The sequence below is a fragment of the Erythrolamprus reginae genome, chromosome 2, assembly GCF_031021105.1.
Source record: "Erythrolamprus reginae isolate rEryReg1 chromosome 2, rEryReg1.hap1, whole genome shotgun sequence".
Classification (NCBI taxonomy): Eukaryota; Metazoa; Chordata; class Lepidosauria; order Squamata; family Dipsadidae; genus Erythrolamprus; species Erythrolamprus reginae.
In genome coordinates this window covers 352915313-352938430 of record NC_091951.1, presented here as the reverse complement: position 1 = coordinate 352938430, position 23118 = coordinate 352915313, and the positions used below count along the sequence as shown (strand labels likewise).

Genomic DNA, 23118 nt, shown 5'->3' with positions numbered 1-23118 from the left:
TGTGAGCGTTACATTAGTAAATTTATACGGTGGTTTTTTTGATGGAGAACAAAAAGGGTGGGATGGTCTTTAAGCTGCCGTATCAATCGCATTACAACCACCTGCCCTGCAGCCCAGATTGTACGACAAAATCCCTTGCAACCAGGTGTAAAGAAACCCGGGGTGATTAATCTGTGTGTTTGCAGTGCCGATTTCCATCTTTTGTGTCTCTGGAACACCCCTGGGCGAGGAAGTTTTTTGCACCTCAATCCAACCGCCTCTTGAGCCTCTGGATCTACCAAACTGGGAATGGAAATTCCCCCCCCTCCGCTGCCTACCTTGGAGGTCCCCGTTGAGGTTCACCAAAAGGAGGCTGTTCTTCCAGTCAAAGGTGGCCAGCAGGTGAAGGAAGCGAAGGAAGCCCACCTGGGGAGAGCTGGAGGAAAACAGGTGAGAAGTATTATCATCTCACCACCAGGTGGACAAAGCTTTTCACAACAGAGGGGGGGGGGGATGAAAGCGTTGGGCTACAAGAAAAACAAAGACACACAAACCACGAGTCATCTATCAAAATAAGAGTTGGAAGGGACCTTGGAGGTCTTCTAGTCCAGTAGTCACCAACTGGTGGTCCGCGAGAAAAAATTGGTGGTCCGTAGAAAAATTATTTGCATTTTTTTTCAATTAAATTTTTAAGACAACAGAATAGAATTTTCTTGGCCAAGTGTGATTGGACACACAAGGAATTTGTCTTTGGTGCAGATGCTCTCAACGTACATAAAAGAAAAAGAGACATTTGTCAAGAATCATGGGGTACAACACTTAATGATTGTCATAGGGGTCAAATAAGCAATGAAGAAACAATCAATATGAATAAAAATCTTAAGGATACAAGCAACAAGTTACAGTCCTACAGTCCTAAGCGGGAGGAGATGGGTGATAGGAATGATGAGAAAAACTAGTAGAATAGAAGTGCGGATTTTTCAATTCTGGCTTTGAGAGCATTTGTTCTAATGGCCTGTTCTTGTGCCGCCAGTATTAGTCCTTCTGCCTCCTTTTTGAGTGTTCCACTTGTAAGCCCTGACCAGGTCTTTTCTTTGTCCACTTTGCCTTCAATCTTCTCCAAGAACTGTCCATGCAATGCTTTATTCCGCCAACTGTCCATACGACATTGAGTTACATTTTTTCTGTACTGGTCCTTAGTTTGCTTCACCTTGAGAAGCTTCCTATTGTTGACCTCCATCAACGCTGACTCTTTGCTCCCCTTCACATAGTCAGCTAATGCATGCTACTCTTCTTCCACTGTCTGTCTGTTGTTGTTGTTGTTGTTGTTATTATTATTATTATTATTATTATTATTATTATTATTTCCTCCCAGGGCAGGGAGCATAACAGAAAATAATTGAGCAGCACTGCTCTAGAGCCAGGGTGGCACAGTGGATAGAGTGCAGAACTGCAGGCTCCTTCAGCTAACTGCTAGCTGTAGTTCACCCCCGGCTCCAGGTTGACTCAGCCTTCCCTCCTTCCCAGGTGGGTCAAATGAGGACCCAGATTGTTGGGGGCAAGAGGCTGATTCTGTAAACCGCTTAGAGAGGGCTGTAAAAGCACTACGAAATGATATATATGTCTAAATGCTATTGCTATTGCTACCTTCAATGCCACTTTTGCCAGTGGTGGAAAGATTTACCCAACAGCCGTTGTTATGGATTAGCATTTACCTGTCTGCTTTCATCACCTTCGAGACATATTATGACTCCTAGAATTTTGTAACTGCAGACAGATCAAACAAACGGGACAGAGGGAAAAAACTGTTTTGCACACTGCAGTTCACCTCTTTGTCAGACAGGTGAGGCTGGCAATTGAATGCGATAACTGTTGTGTAGACTAGAACCTATTTCATTGTACCCAAAAATGTATGCTGTAATAAATTTGTTTCTATGGTGCAACAACGCTATTCCTGTTTGTATCGGTTTCCAAGAAGTAGCAGTAGTTTTAAAAGCCCGAGTTTTCTAAAGTTGGACTCTGTTTATGCTTTCATTTTAGAAACCTAGAAGTCTGACGGCAGAGAAAGACCTCCTGGTCCATCTAGTCTGCCCTTATATTATTTCCTGTATTTTATCTTAGGATGGATCTATGTTTATCCCAGGTATGTTTACATTCAGTTACTGCGGATTGACCAACCATGTCAGCTGGGAGTTTGTTCCAAGCCTCTACTCCACTTTCACCAAAATAATATTTTCTCCCGTTGCTTCTGATCTTCCCCCCAACTAACCTCAGATTGTGCCCCCTTGTTCTTGGGTTCACTTTCCCAATAAAAACACTTCCCTCCTGAACCTTATTTAACCCTTAACATATTTAAATGTTTCGATCATGTCCCCCCTTTTCCTTCTGTCTTCCAGACTATACAGATTGAGTTCATGAAGTCTTTTCTGATACGTTTTATGCTTAAGACCTTCCACCATTTTTGTAGCCCGTCTTTGGACCCTAATAAATAATAATAATTGAAGTCCCCAAGTCATAAAGGCGCCATCGTTCCCCAACTCTAGCTATAATCAAAAAAACAAGCCGAAAGGACAGGTGTCAATTTAGCTCCTCACCTGGGTGCCGTGAAGGGTGCGGGAGAGAGGAAAAGGAAGGCCATTAATAAATCCACCGCCTCCTCCGTGAGGCTGTCGGTGAGTAATTGAGCGCTGATCCACCGCTTGGCGAGACGGCAGCTGCCGCTGAAAGCTGGATATTGTTGCTGAAGCCTGTTTGGGAAGAAAAGTAACCAAATCAGGACTAGGATCTTTTGAAGTTCCTAAGACAGGGGTGTCAAACTCAAGGCTTAAATCTGGCCTGCAAGACCGGACTGGAAATATTAAAGGACTGGCCGCGGTGCCTCTGCCAGCCAAAACGGGCTCCACAAAGCCCATTTTCGGCCAGCAGAGTGCTGCAGGAAGCCTGGATTGGGCTGGATTGCAATTATATGGCGTCGGGTGCCTGACCTGGGTAAAAAACAAGCAACATCTTATTATTTTATTTATTTTATTATTAATTGGATTTCTATCCTGCCCCTCTCCGAAGATTCGGGGCGGTTTACAACATATTAAAAAACAGTAAATTACAATAAAATCAACCCAATTGAATTAAAATTAAATAGCTATCAAAAATCCCTAATTGTATTAAAAATCAATCACACTCATTCACAAAGCAATCATACATCTTGTTAATGTTAATACCAGAGTTTAATACCAAATTTTTACATATTTTAATCTACAGTCAACAATCTATCCTTGACAGCCGTTTCTATTTACTATCCTGGAAATTTACCTCCACTGTTAGATCTTGTATTATCACATTATTTATGTTATTGCATTTTTATTATTAGTTGATTACTAAAAATGCAATAGTATAAAAAGCCTTTTTGCCTGGAAAAGCAACTTAATATCAGGAAATAAAAAGTTTAGAAACATAGAAGTCTGACGGCAGAAAAAGTCCTCTTGGTCCATCTGGTCTGCCCTTATACTATTTTCTATATTTTATCTTAGGATGGATATATATCCCAGGCATGTTTCAATTCAGTTACTGTGGATTGACCAACCAGGTCTGCTGGAAGTTTGTCCCAAGGATCTACTACTCTTTCAGTGAAATAATATTTTCTCACGTGGCTTCTGATCTGTCCCCCAACTAACTTCAGATTCTGCCCCCTTGTTCTTGGGTTCACTTTCCTATTTAAAAACACTTCTCTCCTGGACCTTATTTAACCCTTTGACATATTTAAATGTTTCGATCATGTCCCCCCTTTCCCTTCTGTCCTCCAGACTATACAGATGGAGTCCATGAAGTCTTTCCTGATACGTTTTATGCTTAAGACCTTCCACCATTCTTGTAGCCCGTCTTTGGACCCGTTCAATTTTATCCATATCTTTTTGTAGGAGAGGTCTCCTGTATTTTATCTTAGGATGGATAGATTTTTATCCCAGGCATGTTTCAATTCAGTTACTGTGGATTTACCGACCACGTCTGCTGGAAGTTTGTTCCAAGGATCTACTACTCTTTGAGTCAAATAATATTTTCTCACGTTGCTTTTGATCTTTCCCCCAACTAACTTCAGATTGTGTCCCTTTGTTCTTGTGATCACTTTCCTATTAAAAACACTTCCCTCCTGAACCTTATTGAACCCTTTAACATATTTAAATGTTTCGATCATGTTCCCCCCTTTTCCTTCTGTCCTCCAGACTATACAGATGGAGTCCATGAAGTCTTTCCTGATACGTTTTATGCTTAAGACCTTCCCCCATTCTTGCAGCCCATCTTTGGACCCATTCAATTTGATCCATATCTTTTTGTACGTGAGGTCTCCAGAACTGAACACAGTATTATTCCAAATGTGGTCTCACCAGTGCTCTATATAAGGGGATCACAATCTCCCTCTTCCTGCTTGTTATAGTTTAATGGAGTATGAAGAATAAGTACCATATTTTTCGGAGTATAAGATGCACTGGAGTGTAAGACGGACCTTAGTTTGGGAGGAGAAAAATAGGGAAGAAATAATCTGCCTATCAGGTATCCATCTGGCTAGGGGAGGCATATAAATCCAATAAATCGAATCTAATCTAATCTTTAGTCTGCTCGGCTTCAGCAAATTTGTTTGCTGGTTTTGAACCCACGTGCTTGCTTTTTATCCCCTGGTTGGGAATAAAAAATGGTTTCTACACTTCTCCCTCTCTCTCTCTCTCTTCAGAGAGAAACAATGAAAAAATCAGGCAAAGGGAAAATCGCTTAGCTAGCAAAGCACAGAGATTGCTTCTCTCATTAGCACCTCATTCGGGCTGTAAAAAGGCTCAGCTGATTGTCGGAGGGAGCAGCAATGAGCGAAGCAGGCAAAGGGACTTTCGCTTAGCTAGCTTCACTCGTTAGCATCTCATTAAGGCTGAAAAAAGGCGGAAGATCACTTGCTAGCAAAGCAGAGAAGATTGCTTCACCTCCAGCACCTCATTAGGGCTGAAAAAAGGCTCAGCTGATTGTCGGAGGGAGCAGCAATGAAAAAAGCAGGCGAAGGGACTATCACTTAGCTAGCAAAGCTTTGAAGATCACGTTAGCACCTCACTAGGGTTGAAAAAAAAGCTTTTTTTAAGCAACTGAGGCCTGACATTTCTGTTGCTAAGCGAGACATTTGTTAAGTCTCCGGGTTGGCCTTCTCCGGATCCTGTCGACTAAAAAATGTCTGGCGGGACCCAGGGGAAGAGCCTTCTCTGTGGTGGCTCCGACCCTCTGGAACCAGGTCCCCCCTGAGATTAGGATTGCCCCCACCCTCCTTGCCTTTCGCAAACTCCTTAAAACCCACCTCTGCCGTCAGGCATGGGGGAACTGAAACATCTCCCCCTTGCCCATGTTGTTTTGGTGTTAGATTGATTGTGTGCTTGTTTTTTAATATTCTGGGGTTGTTTTTTATGAATTCTTTAGCTTAAAATTGTAATTGGATTGGTGGGTATTGGATTTGTTATTATGTATTGTTTTTTACCATTGTTGTGAGCCGCCCCGAGTTTGCGGAGACGGGCGGCATATAAATCCAATAAATCTAATCTAATCTAAGTAAGTTTTGCCCCATTTGACTCCAGGACACAAGAAAGGTCATAAATACGAAGCAGATGCCTCCTTGGAGACTGGTGCAAAGGTCGTATCTGTGAAAAACGGTCCTCGTTTTCCCCGGTGGCGTTGTAAGTTTGAACGGTCACTAAATGAACCGTTGTAAGCTGAGGACTCCGCGTATATCCCCCGCAAGAGCACAAGGGGCCTGGGTCCAAGCCGAGAGGGCTCTGCTCCCTTACCCATGGAGCGAGCTGGTCAAGAAAGGCAGGTGTATGGTCTCCAATTCCAGCTGCTGAGATTCTGGGGTCTCCTGGTACTTCAGCATCCCTTCTGGGGTCACCACCTCCTTCAGAATCTGGGGTTCACGATGGTAGGCCACTTGGAGGCGGAAGACGTAGCCGTCCTGTACAGGAAACACCCCCAAAATAGAATGTCACGGTTCCAGGTAACATCCAAATTTAAATCAGAGTCCAAGTCAAGACATTCCTCAAAATTCCAATTTATTTCCCCAGCAATTCCGGCACCTACCCTGAAGAAAGGAAGGAAGGAAAAGGATGGAGAAAGAGGAAATACAGTGGTACCTCAAGATACGAACCCCTCGTCTTACGAACAACTCGTGATACGAACCCGGGGTTCAGAAAAATTTTGCCTCTTCTTACGAACTTTTTTCGAGTTGCGAACCGGCGTTCGGAGACTGCTGGGAAGCCGCGTGGCTGTTTTAAAAGGTGACAGCCGGGCGGCGGGGCTTCCCAGAAGCCTCCCGAACGCCGGTTCGTAACTCGAACAAAGTTCGTAAGAAGAGGCAAAATTTTTCTGAACCCCGGGTTCGGTTCGGGGGGGTGCTGGGAAGCCCCCCAGGCCGGCTGTCACCTTTTAAAACAGCCGCACCGCTTCCCAGCAGTCGCCGAAAGCCGTTTTTTTGCGGGGGGTTTTTTGGTTGCACGGATTAATTGACTTTACATTGTTTCCTATGGGAAACAATGTTTCGTCTTACGAACCTCCTCCTTGCACCAATTAGGTTCGTATCATGAGGTATTACTGTAATAGAGAACGAAGGAATTCAACTCAATTCAATTTATTAGATTTGTATGCCGCCCCTCTCCATAGACTCGGGGCGGAAGATAATAAAGAAGGGAGGGAGGGAGAGAGGAAGATAATATAGATGGAAGAAAAGAAAGAAAGAGAGGGAGGGAGGGGAGAGGATGAAGGGATGGATGGAAAATAATAGAAGGAAAGAGGAAGGAATCTGGATGGATAGATGGAATGCTGGGTGGGTGGAAGGAAGGAAGGAGATAATAAGAGATAGATGGAAGGAAAGAAGGATAGAGAAGGAGGAAAGAAGGGGAGATAATGGATGGATGGGAAAGGATAGAGAAGGAAGAGAGGGAAGGAGAGAGGAAGGAAGATAATATGGATGGATAGATAGATGGATGGAATAGTGGGTGGGAGGAAGGAAGGAGATAATAGAGATAGATGTAAGGAAAGAAGGATAAACAGAGGAAAGAAGGGAAATGGATGGATAGAAAATAATATAGAAGAAAGGGAGGGAAGAAGAGAGGAAGGAATATAATATAGATGGATAGATAGGTGGGTGAGTGGGTGGGTGGGAGGAAGGAAGGAAGGAGATAATAGAGAGATGGAAGGAAAGAAAGATAGAGAGGGAGGAAAGAAGGGGAGAGAATCAGTGGAAGGAAAATAATAGAGAAGGAAGAGGAAGGAATATAGATGGATAGATAGATGGATCGGTGGATGGGAAGAAGGAAGGAAGGAGATAATATAGATGGAAGAAAAGAAGGATAGAGAGGGATGAAAAAAGGGGATGGAAAATGATAGAGAAGGAAGAGAGGGAAGGAGAGAAGGAGGAAGGTAATAGAGATGGATAGATGGATGGTTTGGTGTGAAGGAGGGAGGGAGGGAGGGAGGGAAGGAAGGAAGGAGATAATAGAGATAGAAGGAAGGGAAGAAGGGAGGGAGGTGCTCCAGGGCTCTCACCTTATGTATATCGGTGTAGGTGGCAGCTGGCCGGCACAGCAGGTGGTGTTGCTGGTTCAGGACTTCGGCCAGCTGGATCTGGAAAGCAGCTTTGATCCGCTGAATGGCTTCCTTGTTCCGAGGCCACTGACCGCTTCCCTCCATCTGGCAAATGACTGGAAGGAGAGAAGGAACATCAGCAAGAGAGCAACGGTCAACCATCCACCAGCTCTGCTGGAGAAGAATCAGGCCAAGGATGGTCCTAAGCTTCTCCTCCGCCTGGTGGACAGCTGGGCAATCAGCAACTCTAGGAACACTAACCGGGGCTACCAGGGTTCAGGGATGGTCCTTGGGACAGACAGTTTGTAATGGCCTTCCCCTCCCTCCTCCCATGGACAGATTGTCCTCAGGTTACGACCGAAACAGATCTGGCCAACCCAGCAGTAACCCATGAGGGTCCTAAGACCCATTGATTACACGACTGATCGGAAGGGATGGCCTTTGTGGTGGATCTTAAGGGAATCCGTGGTCCTTAAGCAAATATGTGGTTGGGTAAACCAGTGGATCACGGTTCTGTTCTGTTCTATTTTCTATTCCATTCCATTCCATTCTATTCTAACTTCTATTCTATTCTATTCTCCATTCTATATACTTTCCTATTCTATTCTATTTTCTATTCGATTCTGTTTTCTATTCTATTCTAAATTCAGTTCAATTTTATTCTATTCTATTTTCTATTCTGTTCTATATTCTATTTTATTCTATATTATTTTTATTCTATTCTATAGAACATGTTCTATTTTCTGTTCTATAATGTATTCTATTTTTACTCTATTCTATAGAATGTTTATATTCTATAGAATATTTATTCTATTCTACTAGAAGAGCCCTCCACTCCTCCACTCGCAACAGAATACCTTACGCAACTAGACTTCTAGAAAGCTTAGAACTACGTCGCCTTAAACATGACTTAAGCATAGCCCATAAAATCATCTGCTATATCCTTCCTGTCAACAACTACTTAAGCTTCAACCACAACAACACACACCACAGATACAAACTTGAAGTAAACTGCTCTAAACTCAACTGCAGGAAATACAACTTTAGTAACTGAGTACTTGATGCATGGAACTCACTACCTGACTCTGTAGTATCATCACCTCACCCCCAAACTTTACCCTTAGACTCTCCACTGTTGACCTCTCCCGATTCCTAAGAGGTCAGCAAGGGGTGTGCATAAGTGCACCAGTGTGCCTTCTGTCCCCTGTCCTAATGTTTCTCTCTTACTAGTATCAGGTATATAAATATTATTATATCTTAGTATACCACCAATACATACTTGATAAAATAATAAATAAAATAAAAATGAATAAAATAAAATTCTATTCCATTCTAAATTCAATTCAATTTTATTCTATTATTATATTCTATTCTCTTTTCCATTCTGTATACTTTCCTATTTTATTCTACTCCATGTTATTCTATTCTATTCCTATTCTTATTCCTATTTCCATTCCATTCTATTCCAAATTCCTTATTCATATTAATGTTCTAGTTCTAATTCTACTCTATTTTTCAACATCAACACAAACACTCAGAAAGGCGCCCAGGAACAATGTCTACTTCACAACGGTAACTAAGTGATGAAAAAGCTGAGCTAGGTGTCTTCTTCTCAAACCTGCAGGGTTAGAACCAGTCTCAAAGTCCAACTTTCTGTTCAACACAAGAATCCGAATCAAAGCAACTCAAATTAATCCACCCAACTACCCCACAATCCCTCTAAATAACAGGCGTTGAGCGTCAAACCATCCTTTATCTGTAGATGACCTCTCTCGATCATAGCCCTTGAGCGTCAAACCATTCTTGTCTTTTAGATAATTTTTCTCATGTTCAACTTGAATCCATGTTCCTGTAATGTGGGATTATTAAACCCTTGAGCTGAGAACTAGGATAAAAGGAAACAGGTGTGGTCTTTCTGATCCCAAAGTCTACATGGCCACCTTCAATCACCTCCTTTTCTGCCAGGATCTTCAAAACCAATTTTCAAAACTTACTGGAACTCCATCCAAGACAGACTCACGTTTCCTTTCCTCCTTACCTTTTATTGGGTCCATGTAAGCAGGACATGGTTTTTCCGCCACGGGGAGAAAAGATGATCGATCTTTGATCTTGCCATGGAAGGTATAGTCTGGTTTCAAAGGAACGGGAGGAAAAGTCTAGGAAAGAATCAGAAAAAAAATAAATACAGGGGTTCCTCTACTTACGAACTTAATTCGTTCCGTGACCAGGTTCTTAAATAGAAAAGTTTGTAAGAAGAAGCCATTTTCCCCATTGGAATCAATGTAAAAGCAAATAATGCGGGTGATTGGGGAAACCACAGGGAGAGTGGAGGCCCTATTTCCTCCCAGGAGATTCCTAGAGAGGCCCCACAGAGGCTTCTCCCTGCCATTTCCCATCCTGTTTCCTCCCAGGAGATTCCTGGAAAGGCCCCACGGAGGCTTCTCCCTGCCTTTTCCGGCCCTCTTTCCTCCCAGGAGATTTCTAGAGAGGCCCCACGGAGGCTTCTCCCCGTCTTTTCCACCCGTTTCCTCCCAGGAGATTCCTAGAGAGGTCCCATGGAGGCTTCTCCCCACTTCTTCTGGCCCTCTTTCCTCCCAGGAGATTCCTAGAGAGGCCCCACAGAGGCTTCTCCCTGCCATTTCCCATCCTGTTTCCTCCCAGGAGATTCCTGGAAAGGCCCCACGGAGGCTTCTCCCTGCCTTTTCCGGCCCTCTTTCCTCCCAGGAGATTTCTAGAGAGGCCCCACGGAGGCTTCTCCCCATTTTTTCCACCCGTTTCCTCCCAGGAGATTCCTAGAGAGGCCCTATGGAGGCTTCTCCCCACTTCTTCTGGCCCTGTTTCCTCCCAGGAGATTCCTAGAGAGGCCCCACGGAGGCTTCTCCACCCTTTTTCCGGTTACAGTTTCGGAGGCTTGGGTTTGTAAGTGGAAAATGGTTCTTGCAAAGAGGCAAAAAAATCCCAGTTCTTATCTAGAAAAGTCCGTAGGTAGAGGCATTCTTAGGTAGAGGTACCACTGTATATGGCAAAAGAAGAACAAAAGTCTTAGAGGAAGTAGGGAGTAGAGAAAACTCCTGAAGGACACTCAACAATTGATAGCACTTTCCACATTATAGACTAGAATAACAGAGTTGGAAGGGACCTTGGAGATCTTCTAGCCCAACCCCCTGATTAGGCAGGAAACCCTGTACAATTTCAGACAAATGGTTGTCCAATCTTAAAAACTTCCAGTTTTGGAGCATTTACAACTTCTGGAGGCAAGCTGTTCCACGGGTTAATTGTTCTCATAGTCAGGAAATGTCTCCTTAATTCTAAATTGAAATTTAGCATTTAGCAATACATTTAGACTTATCTACCACTTAATATTGCTTTTACAGCCATCTCTAAGCGGTTTACAGAATCAGCCTTTTTGCCCCCAACAATCTGGGTCCTCATTTGACCCACCTCGGAAGGATGGAAGGCTGAGTCAACCTTGAGCTGGTGGTGAGATTTGAACTGCTGAACTATAGCTAGCAGTTACCTGACGGAGCCTGCAGTGCTGCACTCTAACCACTGCGCCACCCAGGCTCGTATCTACCTACCTACCTACCTACCTATTGTCTGTCTGTCTGTCTGGATAGATGATAGGTAGGTAGATAGATAAGATAGATAGATAGATAGATAGATAGATAGATAGATAGATAGATAGATAGATAGATAGATAGATAGATAGATAGATATGCGCCACCCAGGCTCTACCACCCCAATTTGTGGCTCAACTGGGGTCATGCATTGAGAGCTACTTATACCCCCAAAGGTTTCTTCCATGGATCCACATACACCATTCATGGCGCTCAACTCACCTCTGTGTAGCGAAGGGCTGGGTGAGCCCCTTGTACCGCCGTCACCGTTAAGGGCATCCCCTCCAGGTGCCAAAGCTTGCGGGTCAGGTCATCGTAGGAACGGACCAGACTGACCATCTCTTCCTCACCAGTCCCTGCAGGCTGCGGAGGATTCACAGCACCAAGTCAACATTTGGGATCAAGGCTTTTTCAATCCAAAGGAACAGCAAAGGGGGCTTTGGGGGGAGGGAGAGCAGGACGAGGAGTCGATAGGTGAACCACGATGAAGCGTTGCTCTCTGAGCTTGGTTTGTTTCCTTTGCAGACGTGTCATGACCCAACTGGGGAGTATATAAACAGAGCAAACACCTTCCCTTTAGCACTGATGATGTTATCCAGATAGGTAATGGAACATCTGCAAAAAAAATCACCACTCAGAAAGCACTAGGAACCACACAATCCTCCTCCTCCTCAACCACCACTCCTCTCTTCTAGCACTGATGATGTTACCTAGTTGGGTCATGAAATGTCTGCAAAAAAACCAAGCTCAGAGAGGGACCCCATAGTAGCGTGGAAAGGACAAAAGAATCTCCCTTGGGCAAATATCTCAGGAGACATTCAGGAATCATGAAGAAGAAGACAAAGGAAAAGGTGGAAAGTGACCTCACCTCGCGTCCCAGTTTAATTAGGGGTTCCAGCATGGCCCCCATGTAAGAGATGGAAGTATCTGGAATGTCCAGGTGCCTGGAAAGAAGAGAAAACAAAGAAGGCCAAGAATTATAAATATCCCTTCTTCAAAGTCAGTCTGCATTTTTCCTGTCTCCTAAACATCCTTCTCAAATTGCCAAGAATTAGGGTTGAATTCGGACATTGCACTGGGAATCATAGTGAAAACAAATAGATTAGGGAAGATTATGACACTGGGATTGACAGTGGAAGATATATAGATTAGGGCACGACTATTACATTGGGAATGACAGTGAAAATAAATAGAAAGGGAAAGATTATTATACTGGGTTTTGCAGTGAGAAACAAATAGAATAGGGTATGAATATGACATTGGGATTTACAGTAGTTGAAATATAAGAATAGGGATTGATTATTACTTTGCGAGTAATAAAGGAAAAATAAACAAAAAATAAAAATAAAAATAATAGGGCCTGATCGGTATTTACAGTGAAAAATAAAGGGAAAAATATATTACAATTTTGATTTGTTAAAATTGAAATGATATATTTGTAATATGAAAGAGATGATATAACAAATAAGTAATGAAAGAAGATAACGTGGTTTAAACTTTTAATAATAATTTTTATTTTTCCTCACAGTTTCAAAATATGATGTATTATTTGCTCGGGAATGAGACGTTTCTGGAACAGATTCGCAGTGTTCCACAAAACGGCCTCGCAGATGACGCCATCTTGGAAACGCCGCAGCTCCGACCGCTCTCCCCAAAATTGCCGAAACTCCACGGCCTGCAGGAACAGACAGAAGAGAGGTACAGTGGAACCCCGATATACGAGCAGCTCTACTTACGAGCTACTCGAGATACGAGCTGCGAGAGTAGAGAAATTTTTGTTCGACTCACGAGCTTCCATTCGGGATACGAGCCGAGAAGAGCCGGCCTGGCTTGCTTTGCTTCCGAGCTGATGCAGAGCCGAATAAAGCGTCACGCCCCTCTGACGCTTTCGGCGGCTTCCGAAGCGATGCTGGGCTCTTTTGCCGCCAAAAGCGTCAGGGGGGCGTGACGCTTTATTCGGCTCTGCAAAGCAAACCAGCCTGGCTCTTCTCCGTTCGTATCCAGCGCTTGGTGAGTCCTTGGCTTCTGCTGGGGGTGGAGGGATCTGAACGCTTTCTGCTGGGGGTGGGGGGATCTGAACGCTCTCCCTGGCTGGGAGCACTTTCGCTGCGAGAGAGGGCTTTCCCGAAAGGGACGGAGAAAGCCCTCTCTCGCAGCGAAAGTGCTCCCAGCCAGGAGGCTGCGAGAGAGGGCTTTCTCCGCCCTTTCGAGAAAGCGCGCCTGTCTGAAAAGATCCCCGCCAGTCTGGTGGGATTCTGCAGCAACCTCCGAGCAACCTGGGCTCGGAGGTTGCTGCAAAACCCCACCGGACCGGCGGCGATCTTTTCAGACAGGCGTGCCGATTCTCCGCTTTTAGCAGTGAGCGGAGAATCGGCGCGCCTGTCTGAAAAGCTCGTAGCTGGCATGGAACATCCCCCCCTGCCAGCTACGAGCTTTTCAGGCAGGCGCGCCGATTCTCCGCTCACTCCGGAGAATCGGCGCGCCTGCCTGAAAAGCTCGTAGCTGGCAGGGGGGGATTTTCCATGCCGGCTACGAGCTTTTTAAACAGACCCGCCGATTCGCCGCTCACCCGGAGTGAGCGGAGAATCGGCGCGCCTGCCTGAAAAGCTCGTAGCTGGCAGGGGGGGATTTTCCATGCCGGCTACGATCTTTTTAAACAGATGCGCCGATTCGCCGCTCACCCGGAGTGAGCGGAGAATCGGCGCGCCTATCTGAAAAGATCAGAGCCAGCATGGAAAGCCCCCCCATGCCGGCTCCGAAGCACCGGGCACCCCTCAGCCGACGTCTTTTCCCCTCAGCCCTCGGGCTTGCACGCATTAATCACTTTTCCATTGTTTCCTATGGGAAACAATGGTTCGACCTACGAGCTCTTCGACATACGAGGTTCCTTCCGGAACCAATTAATTTCGTATGTCGGGGTTCCACTGTATATTTTTCATCTCTTATTGGCATATTATCCCTCAGCTAGAAGGCAAATTCAAGTATTTCAATAATTGGAGATTCCATGGGGACGGTAGCAGAATATTCTTTTTTTAAAACAAAAACAAAAAACATAAACAAACACAATTCTGTTCTATTCTCCTATCCCCTCTTCTATTCTATTTCCCTATTCTATCCTAACCTATCCTTCTATCTTATTCTATTCTATGCTTCTCTATTCTATTCTATCCTATCCTATCCTTCTATTCTATTCTCCACTATTCTATTCTATTTCTATTCTATATTCTATTCTACCCTATTCTATTCTATCCTATCTTTCTATTCTCCTCTATTCTATTCTTCTCTATTCTTCTCCATTCTATTCTATCCTCCTATTCTATTCTCCTCTATTCTATTCTTCTCTATCCTATTCTATTCTGCATTCTATTCTACCCTATTCTATTCTATCCTATCTTATCCTGTCCTTCTATTCTATTCTATTCTCTATTCTATTCTGCATTCTATTCTACCCTATTCTATCCTATCTTATCCTGTCCTTCTATTCTATTCTATTCTCTATTCTATTCTGCATTCTATTATACCCTATTCTACTCTATTCTATTCTGCATTCTATTCTATTATATTTCTACCCTCTTCTATTCTTCTCTATTCCATTCTTCTCTATCCTATTCTATTTCTATTCTATTCTGCATTCTATTCTACCCTATTCTATTCTATTCTGCATTCTATTCTACCCATGATGTCCAATAAACCTTCCAGTGAGCCGTGATTATTTCCTTTGGGTCCTGCATTTGATTCCACAACATGTTCTGAACGAGAGAGAAATGTCACCAGGTGTCCTCTGACATGGTGGGCTATGAAAACTAAAATTGTTGTGGCCCAATCTTGCACGGGCTGAAGATTTTGATCCCAGAGAGAAGAGACGGTAAATCAGCAGCCTAACCGGGTTCTCACCTCATTTTGATCCGCTTCTGGTCCTCGCTCCAAAACACTGCTTGCAAAGTCAAGATTTAGCAACAGTCCGAAAGACAAGGAACTGACGTCTTTGTGCTTTGGGGGGCCCTCGTGAATCAGCCACTGGAAGAAAGTACAGCAGGAGAAAAATGAGCAAAGCCAGAGAGGAAAAACGAAAAACGATTGGCCACTATCTGAAGTTAGTTGGGGGAAAGATCAAAAGCAAGGTGAGAAAATATTATTTCACTGAAAGAGTAGAAGATGCTTGGAACAAACTTCCAGCAGACGTGGTTGGTCAATCCACAGTCACTGAACTGAAACATGCCTGGGAAAAACATATATCCATCCTAAGATAAAATACAGGAAATAGTATAAGGGCAGACTAGATGGATCATGAGGTCTTTTTCTGCTGTCAATCTTCTATGTTTTTATGTTTCTATCTTTAAAGTGAAGGCTAAAACACATGAAGAGCGGTTGGAGGAACTGGGCATGGCTGGTTTAATGAAAAGAAGGACCAGGAGAGACATGATAGCAGTGTTCCAATATCTCAGGGGTTGCCACAAAGAAGAGGGAGTCAAGCTATTCTGCAAAGCACCTGAGGGTAGAACAAGAAGCAATGTTCTATGTTTATATAATGGAACTGGAAAAGGTGCAAAAAAGAGCCACAAGAACGATCAAGGAAATGGAGCCCCTCCCTTATGAAACCAGGTTGCAAGGCCTTGGTCTCTTCAGCCTTGAAAGACGCCGTTTGAGGGGAGACTTGATCGAAGGGTATTAAATGGGATGGAAAAGGTGGATGGAGAAAAATTATTTCCTCTATCACACAATACTAGGACCAGGGGCCCCTCCCTAAAGATCACAGGTGAGAAAGTGAGGACAAATCAAGGGAAATATTTCTTCACCCAGAGGGTCCTTGGTTGATGGAATTCCCTTCCAGAAGAGGTGGTGACAACTGTCAGCCTGGAGAGCTTCAAGGCAGGATTAGACAGATTCAGGGATGCCAAGTGTATCAATGGTTATTGAAAGAGATAACCAAGTGTTGCTTGAGGCAGGCAGGGTTCCCTTGGGTCCCATTTGTTGGGGGTCAGGGGAAAGGGAGGGTGTTGCCTTCTCTTTCTGCTCAAGATCCCCATGGACAATTGGGGGGCCACTGTGGGACACAGAATGCTGGACTCGATGGGCTTTGGCCTGATTCAGCAGGGCTCTTCTTAGCTTCTTATCTTCCTTCCTTCCTCCCTCCCTCCCCCTCCCTCCCTCTCTTCCTTCCTTCTCTCCCTTATTGAAACGGATGTCCAAGTGTCGCCTCTATCTTGGTTGAGGCAGGCAGGGTTCCCTTGGGTCCCATTTGTTGGGGGTCAAGGGAAAGGGAGAGTCTTGCCTTCTGTTTCTGCTCAAGATCCCCATGGACAATTGGGGGGCCACTGTGGGACACAGAATGCTGGACTCGAAGGGCTTTGGCCCCATTCAGCAGGGCTCTTCTTAGGTTCTTATGTCCTCTATTTTTCTTTCTTTCTCTTTCCTTCCTTTCTCTCTCTCATTCTCTCTCTCTCTAAATGTTTCTATGTTTCTAAACGCCCAAGAGCCGCCTCCATGTTGGTTGAGGCAGGCAGGGTTCCCTGGGGTCCCATTTGTTGGGTGTCAAGGGAAAGGGAGGGTCTTGCCTTCTCTTTCTGCTCAAGATCCCCATGGACAATTGGTGGGCCACTGTGGGACACAGAATGCTGGACTCCATGGGCTTTGGCCCCATTCAGGACTCTTCTTATGTTCTTAATGGGTCCACTGAGAGCATCTGCACCAAAGACAAATTGCTTCTGTGTCCAATCACACTTGGCCAATAAAGAATTCTATTCTATTCTACTCAAAATATTATTGTATTGTTCTTTTGAAAGAAAAGATTTGAAAATGAATAAAATTTGTTTTCTAAAAAAAATCAGGCCCATGCTTGTTTTCAGGGGAAATACAATATTGAAAGGACCGCCCAGTTTCTTAAGTGGGTCAGTCTTGGGCGCTGGGTTCTTCTTTCATCAAGTAAAGAAAATGCATTTGGGGGGGACGTTACCGGCTGAGTCTGAGGCAACTGGTGAGCCAGGAGCTCCAACCGCCGGCCCAGCCCACGCTCCAGCAAGCTGAGGAAGAAGGGGAGGACGGCAGCCACGTAATTCCCACCGCGGTCCATCAAGGCGTTGAGCAGCTGCATCCTCTTGCAAGCCGCCTGGAGCTTGGAGACATGATGGAGGCTGAAGAACAGGAAGAGAGACAGGTGAGCGATGCGCAAGAAACGCTTCTCAGAGGGGAAGCAGACGAGCTGTCGTGAGACTCAAGGGCTCACAAGCAAGGAAGTTTTTAAAAATTGTGTTAAGCAAAATATTTTTATGGATCTATAGGTATACCTTGGTATCTACAGGCCTGTGGTCTTCTAGAAGTCTTAAGACCAACTCCCAAATCCCCAGGTAGCGTGAGTTTTTAGCACACAAAAAGTAGCCATTTCCCCCCTTTCTCTATCATTTATTTCCATCTGTCTCTCTATCCATCTATCTATCTACCTAGCTATTTTTCCTATCAATCTTCCTACCTCTTTCATTTTTCTCTCTATCTATTCATCCATCCATCCATCTAATCTATCCACTACCTACTGTATATCTATCTATCTCTATCTATCTATCTATCTATCACCAATCAATCAATCAATCAATTATTCAATTACTCTATGCTTTCTTTCCCCGCCTTTCAAACCCTGGAAGCTCTTCAAAAACTTTTCTCCGACACTGTGGACTAGAAACATTTGTTTTCTGCAAGTGGTGGCAGGATAGAGGCAGAACTCTTTTTTAACCCACTCCTGCCTCGAACACAACCGAAAACCGTCCCTCCCTCCCTTCGAAAGCAACCTACTGAAAGACGTGGTCAAAAGTCCGGAGCAGAGGCTTCTGGGTCATGAAGAGCAACTGAAACCCATCCACTGTCTTGTCATCCAGAATCTCCATCGACTGCCTGGCTTCAAACTGGACCTGAGGAAGAACAGAACCACCTAAATATTAGTGAGTGCAGGAATCGGGTTTCTTTGTTTTTTTTAAGGTGAGGAGGAAAGGAAAGAGGCAGGGAAGGGAAAGAGAAAGGGAGAAGGAAAGGGAAAGGGGAAGAGGAAGAAAGGAATGAAGGAGGGCAGGAAGGGAGGGAGAGAGGGAGGAATAGGGGGAATGAAAGAGGAAGGAAGAAAGGAAAGAAGGAAGGAGGGAGGGAGGGGATGAATGTGGAAGGAAGGAAGGGAAAGAGGGATAAAAGTGGAAGGAAGAAAGGAAAGGAGGGAGGGAGGGAAGAAGGAAGGAAGGAAGGAAAAGAGGGATAAAAGTGGAAGGAGGGAAAGAAAGAGGAAGGAGGAAAGGAGGGATGGAGGGAAGAAAGAAGGAAGGAAGGAAAGAAGGGGATGAAAGTGGAAGAAAGAAAGGAAAGAAAGAGGAAGGAAGGAACATAAATTACAATATAAATTAATAAATAATTTAAAAAGCATGTTCCCTAGGGTCATAAGCGCGCCCCCCCCCCCCCCGGCATCACTCTGCGCCACCCCCAGAGGGACCCGCCCCACTATTTGAGAAACACTGAGTTAGCAGCTGCTCCCTCCTCCTGGTGACCTATTCCAGGAGTGTAACTCCCTCTTCCCATCTTCTACCTGTTTGTAAGTGTTGGCAGTCATGTCCGCACATAGATTCACCAGTCCAGAAGAGTCCACAAACACCACTTGGAAGGCCTGGTGGAAATCTCTCAGGGGAAGCTGGGAAGAAAATCAAGGTTGCAAAGACGGTGGTTGATTAAAATACACTGCTCCAAAAAATAAAGGGAACCCTTAAACAACACAATATAACTCCAAGTAAATCAAACTTCTGTGAAATCAAACCATCCACTTAGGAAGCAACACTGATTGACAATCCATTTCACAGGCTGTTGTGCACGTTCAACTTTGTTTGTTTGTTTGTTTTTTGTTTATTGGATTTGTATGCCGCCCCTCTCCGCAGACTCGGGGCGGCTAACAACAGTAACAAAACAATATAATCCAATACTAAAAACAGTTAAAACCCATTATATAAAAACCAAACGTACATACAGACATACCATGCATAAAATTTTAAGGCCTAGGGGGAAAGTGTATCTCAGTTCCCCCGTGCCTGACGACAGAGGTGGGTTTTAAGCAGCTTACGAAAGGCAGGGAGGGTGGGGGCAATTCTAATCTCTGGGGGGAGTTGGTTCCAGGGGGCCGGGGCTGCCATAGAGAAGGCTCTTCCCCTGGGTCTCGCCAAACGACATTGTTTGGTTGACGGGACCCGGAGAAGAGCCACTCTGTGGGACCTGACTGTACTTTGTACAGAACGAAGTATTCAATGAGAATATTTCATTCATTCAGATCTAGGATGTGTTATTTTGAGGGCTCCCTTTATTTTTTTTGAGCAGTGTATATGAATAGCAGCTTCCAAGGAACCAAACTATCGTCCAAGAGAAGCTACAGCTCACCCTCACACTAAAACTTTTTTAGTGTGCATGTATTTTATATTATTGTTATTATTGATTTTATTATATTTTAACTCTTTTTATTGTTGTTGTATTTATTCCAATTGTTAGCCACTCAAGAGTCCTTTTGGAATGAGCGGCATATAAGATAGATACCATAAATGAATGAATGAATGAATGAATGAATGAATGAATGAATGGATGGATGAATGGATGAATGGATGATGATGATGATGATGATGATTATTATTATTATTATTATTATTATTATTATTATTATTATTAGATTTGTATGCCGCCCCTCTCCGCAGACTCCGGGCGGCTCTCAACAGTGATAAAAACAATATATATTGACAAATCTAATAATTAAAATCTAAGATAACAATTGTACATTTAAAAATCTAAAAGCAAGGAACCCCAATATAAAAAACATACATAGTCATATCATGCACTAGAACTACATACGCAGGGGGAGATGTCTCAATTCCCCCACGCTTAACGACAGAGGTGGGTTTTAAGGAGTTTACGAAAGGCAAGGAGGGTGGGGGCAATTCTAATCTCCGGGGGGAGCTGATTCCAGAGGGCCGGGGCCGCCACAGAGAAGGCTCTTCCCCTAGGACCCACCAAACAACATTGTTTTGTTGACAGGACCAGGAGAAGGCCACCTCTGTGGGATCTAAACCGGTCACTGGGATTCGTGCGGCAGAAGGCGGTCTCGTAGATACCCTGGTCCGGTGCCATGAAGGGCTTTATAGGTGATGACCAACACTTTGAATTGTGACCGGAAACTGATCGGCAACCAATGCAGACTGCGGAGTGTTGGAGTAACATGGGCATTTTTGGGGAAGCCCATGATTGCTCTTGCAGCTGCATTCTGCACGATCTGAAGTTTCCAAACACTTTTCAAAGGTAGCCCCATGTAGAGAGAGTTGAAGTATGAATAAATCAGAGGTGCAGAGTCAAAGGGGCTACCCTCCATTTAGAATATAATAATAGAGTTGGAAGGTACCTTGGAGGTCTTCTAGTCCAACCCCTTGCTTAGGCAGGAAGCCCTACACCACTTCAGACAAAGAGTTATCCAACATCTTCTTAAAAACTTCCAGTGTTGGGGCATTCACAACTTGTGGAGGTAGGCTGTTCCACTGGTGAATTGTTCTGACTGTCAGGAAATTTCTCCTTAGTTCCAGGTTACTTCTCTCCTTGTTTAGTTTCCACCCATTGTTTCTTGTTCTCCCCTTGGGTGCTTTGGCGAATAGCTTGACTCCCTCTTCTTTGTGGCAAGATATTGGGACACTGCTATCATGTCTCCCTTGGTCCTTCTTTCCATTAAACTAGCCATGCCCATTTCCTGCAACCGTTCTTCATAGGTTTTAGCCTCCAGTCTGCTAATCATCTTCGTTGCTCTTCTCTGCACTTTTTCCAGAGTCTCAATATCCTTTTTATATAATCAACATTTCACACGTTTCCATAATAAGCTTAAAATGTCATCCTCTCGCTTTATCGATCAGTAAATAATTCAAATGTCCCTCTTACCAGATTGGCTTCTCTGTCTTTCGAGAGGTTGATTCCAGATGTAGTAAGGTCTGTAGTAGCTGGGATGGAAGAGGAAGGAGAGAATTAATCACTTTGGACAGGAGTGACCCCCATCTTATACCCTTATACAATTAATTCTCGACTTACACCCACAACTGAGCCCAAAAGTTGAAGGAGAAGGGTAACATATACCGGTAGGTGTATTTTGGGAATTAGCAGATTAAACTCCATAAAACAGACATATTACTTTTGCTGATGATTTTTTGTGTTGACCACTGTAATCAGACCCAAAGCCCCCAGAAGCCCCCCATGTAGCCTCACGGAGCGGCATGATCTAAACTCCAGCCTGTTAGCAGAACCTCAAGGTTTGCGCAACTTACCCAGGAAGTGGAGAGCGTTTCGCAGGACCTGATAGGCACTCATCATTTTGCTGATCTTGTGAGTGGCCAGGAGGTATCCCACCAGCATGGAGGCCATGAAGCCGTTGAAACATCCCAGGCCCTGGGAAATGGGGAAGGAAGAGAACAACTGAATAATGGATCCCAAATGACAGATTCATGGAGGCCAAGTGTATCATAGGTGGTGATTGAAATGGATGTCCATGTGCCGCCTCCATGTTGGTTGAGGCAGGCAGGGTTCCCTTGAGTCTCATTTGTTGGGGGTCCAGGGAAAGGGAGGGTCTTGCCTTCTCTTTCTGCTCAAGATCCCCATGGACAATTGGGGGCCACTGTGGGACACAGAATGCTGGACTCGATGGGCTTTGGCCCGATTCAGCAGGGCTCTTCTTAGGTTCTTAGAATCCCCTCAAGAGTTTCTGCGCTTTGACCAATTTCAACCGGTCAACCAGGTTTACCTGATAAAGTTCTCGCTGGCGGAGCCAAACTTTGAGGAGGGCCACTCCCTCTTGGAAGCCCCGGAAAGCACTGGAGGCCTCGGAGAGGTAGAGCAGGTTGGCCTCCATCACCAGGTCCCACAAGATGGAGTTGTTGTAATGAGGGGTGGGGGGCTCCGCGACGCCTGGAAAGAAGCAAAGAGGGGTGGGATGCTCAGCCAGACGCCGACAAAGAAAGCCTCGAGGACAAACTTCCTGGTTAGCTGGAGCAAGAAGCATGAGCCTGCCAATCCAGGACCCTGATTTATTCTTTTTTTTTAACAAATTCCCTGATAATCCCTTGATATTTCATGAACCGCCAATTTCCCTGATAATTCCCTAATTTCCCTGTTTTCCAGGTTTGATGGACACCCTGCTCCATCACTGAAAGTTTTGAAGAAGAGATGGGATAACCACTTGTCTGAAATGGCATAGGATTTCATGCCTAAGCAGGGGGTTGGACTAGATGACCATCAAGGTCCATTCCAACTTTTTTTTTCTGTTCTATTCTCTTTTTTTTAATTTGTATTTATTCATTTTTCAATATACAAATCAATAACCCTTTTTAACAGTACTGTGTCATATGTATCATATGGTTATTTACATTTATTCCTACGCCTCTTTATTTCTAGGCTCTAACCAATTATACCAACTAATGCAGGGGTAGGCAAAGTTGGCTCTTCTATGACATGTGGACTTCAATTCCCAGAATGCTTGAGCTAGCATGCTTGACTCAGGAATTCTGGGAGTTGAAGTCCACAAGTCATAGAAGAGCCAACTTTGCCTACCCCTGACCTAATGGATAGCAAAATATTTTCAAGGAAACAACCAAGCTCAGAGAGCACCAATTCAACTCTGAGCTACACATATTTTCTTCTATTGGTATCTCTCTACATCAGAAGTCTTAAAACTGGGCAACGTTAAGACTTGTGGACTTCAACTCCCAGAATCCCTCAGCCAGCCATGAATGAAAGAGTTGAAAGAGGCCAGAAGGGTCATCTAAGTCAGGGGTCCCCAATCTTGGCCACTTTAAAACATGTAGACTTCAACTCCCAGAATCCCTCAGCCAGCCATGAATGATAGAGTTGGAAGAGGCTAGAAGGGTCATCTAAGTCAGGGGTCTCC

General features: G+C 44.4%; 1 protein-coding gene across 2 annotated transcripts in view; it reads right to left on the bottom strand.

The window, feature by feature from the left end:
- The window catches only part of NOL6 (nucleolar protein 6), a 70821-nt gene that overhangs the window by 38097 nt on the left and 9606 nt on the right, over positions 1-23118 (bottom strand). For both annotated transcript variants that reach the window (XM_070743655.1, XM_070743656.1), the window contains exons 7-21: positions 21976-22139; positions 21503-21623; positions 21123-21181; positions 18757-18858; positions 17982-18097; positions 17152-17329; positions 15093-15215; positions 12725-12873; positions 12067-12142; positions 11421-11561; positions 9620-9737; positions 7543-7697; positions 5790-5953; positions 2574-2726; positions 318-415 (exon numbers count right to left, since the gene is read on the bottom strand). In XM_070743655.1, coding sequence (XP_070599756.1) covers positions 318-415; positions 2574-2726; positions 5790-5953; positions 7543-7697; positions 9620-9737; positions 11421-11561; positions 12067-12142; positions 12725-12873; positions 15093-15215; positions 17152-17329; positions 17982-18097; positions 18757-18858; positions 21123-21181; positions 21503-21623; positions 21976-22139 — 1917 coding nt within the window. The remainder of the gene's footprint in view (positions 1-317; positions 416-2573; positions 2727-5789; positions 5954-7542; positions 7698-9619; positions 9738-11420; positions 11562-12066; positions 12143-12724; positions 12874-15092; positions 15216-17151; positions 17330-17981; positions 18098-18756; positions 18859-21122; positions 21182-21502; positions 21624-21975; positions 22140-23118) is intronic.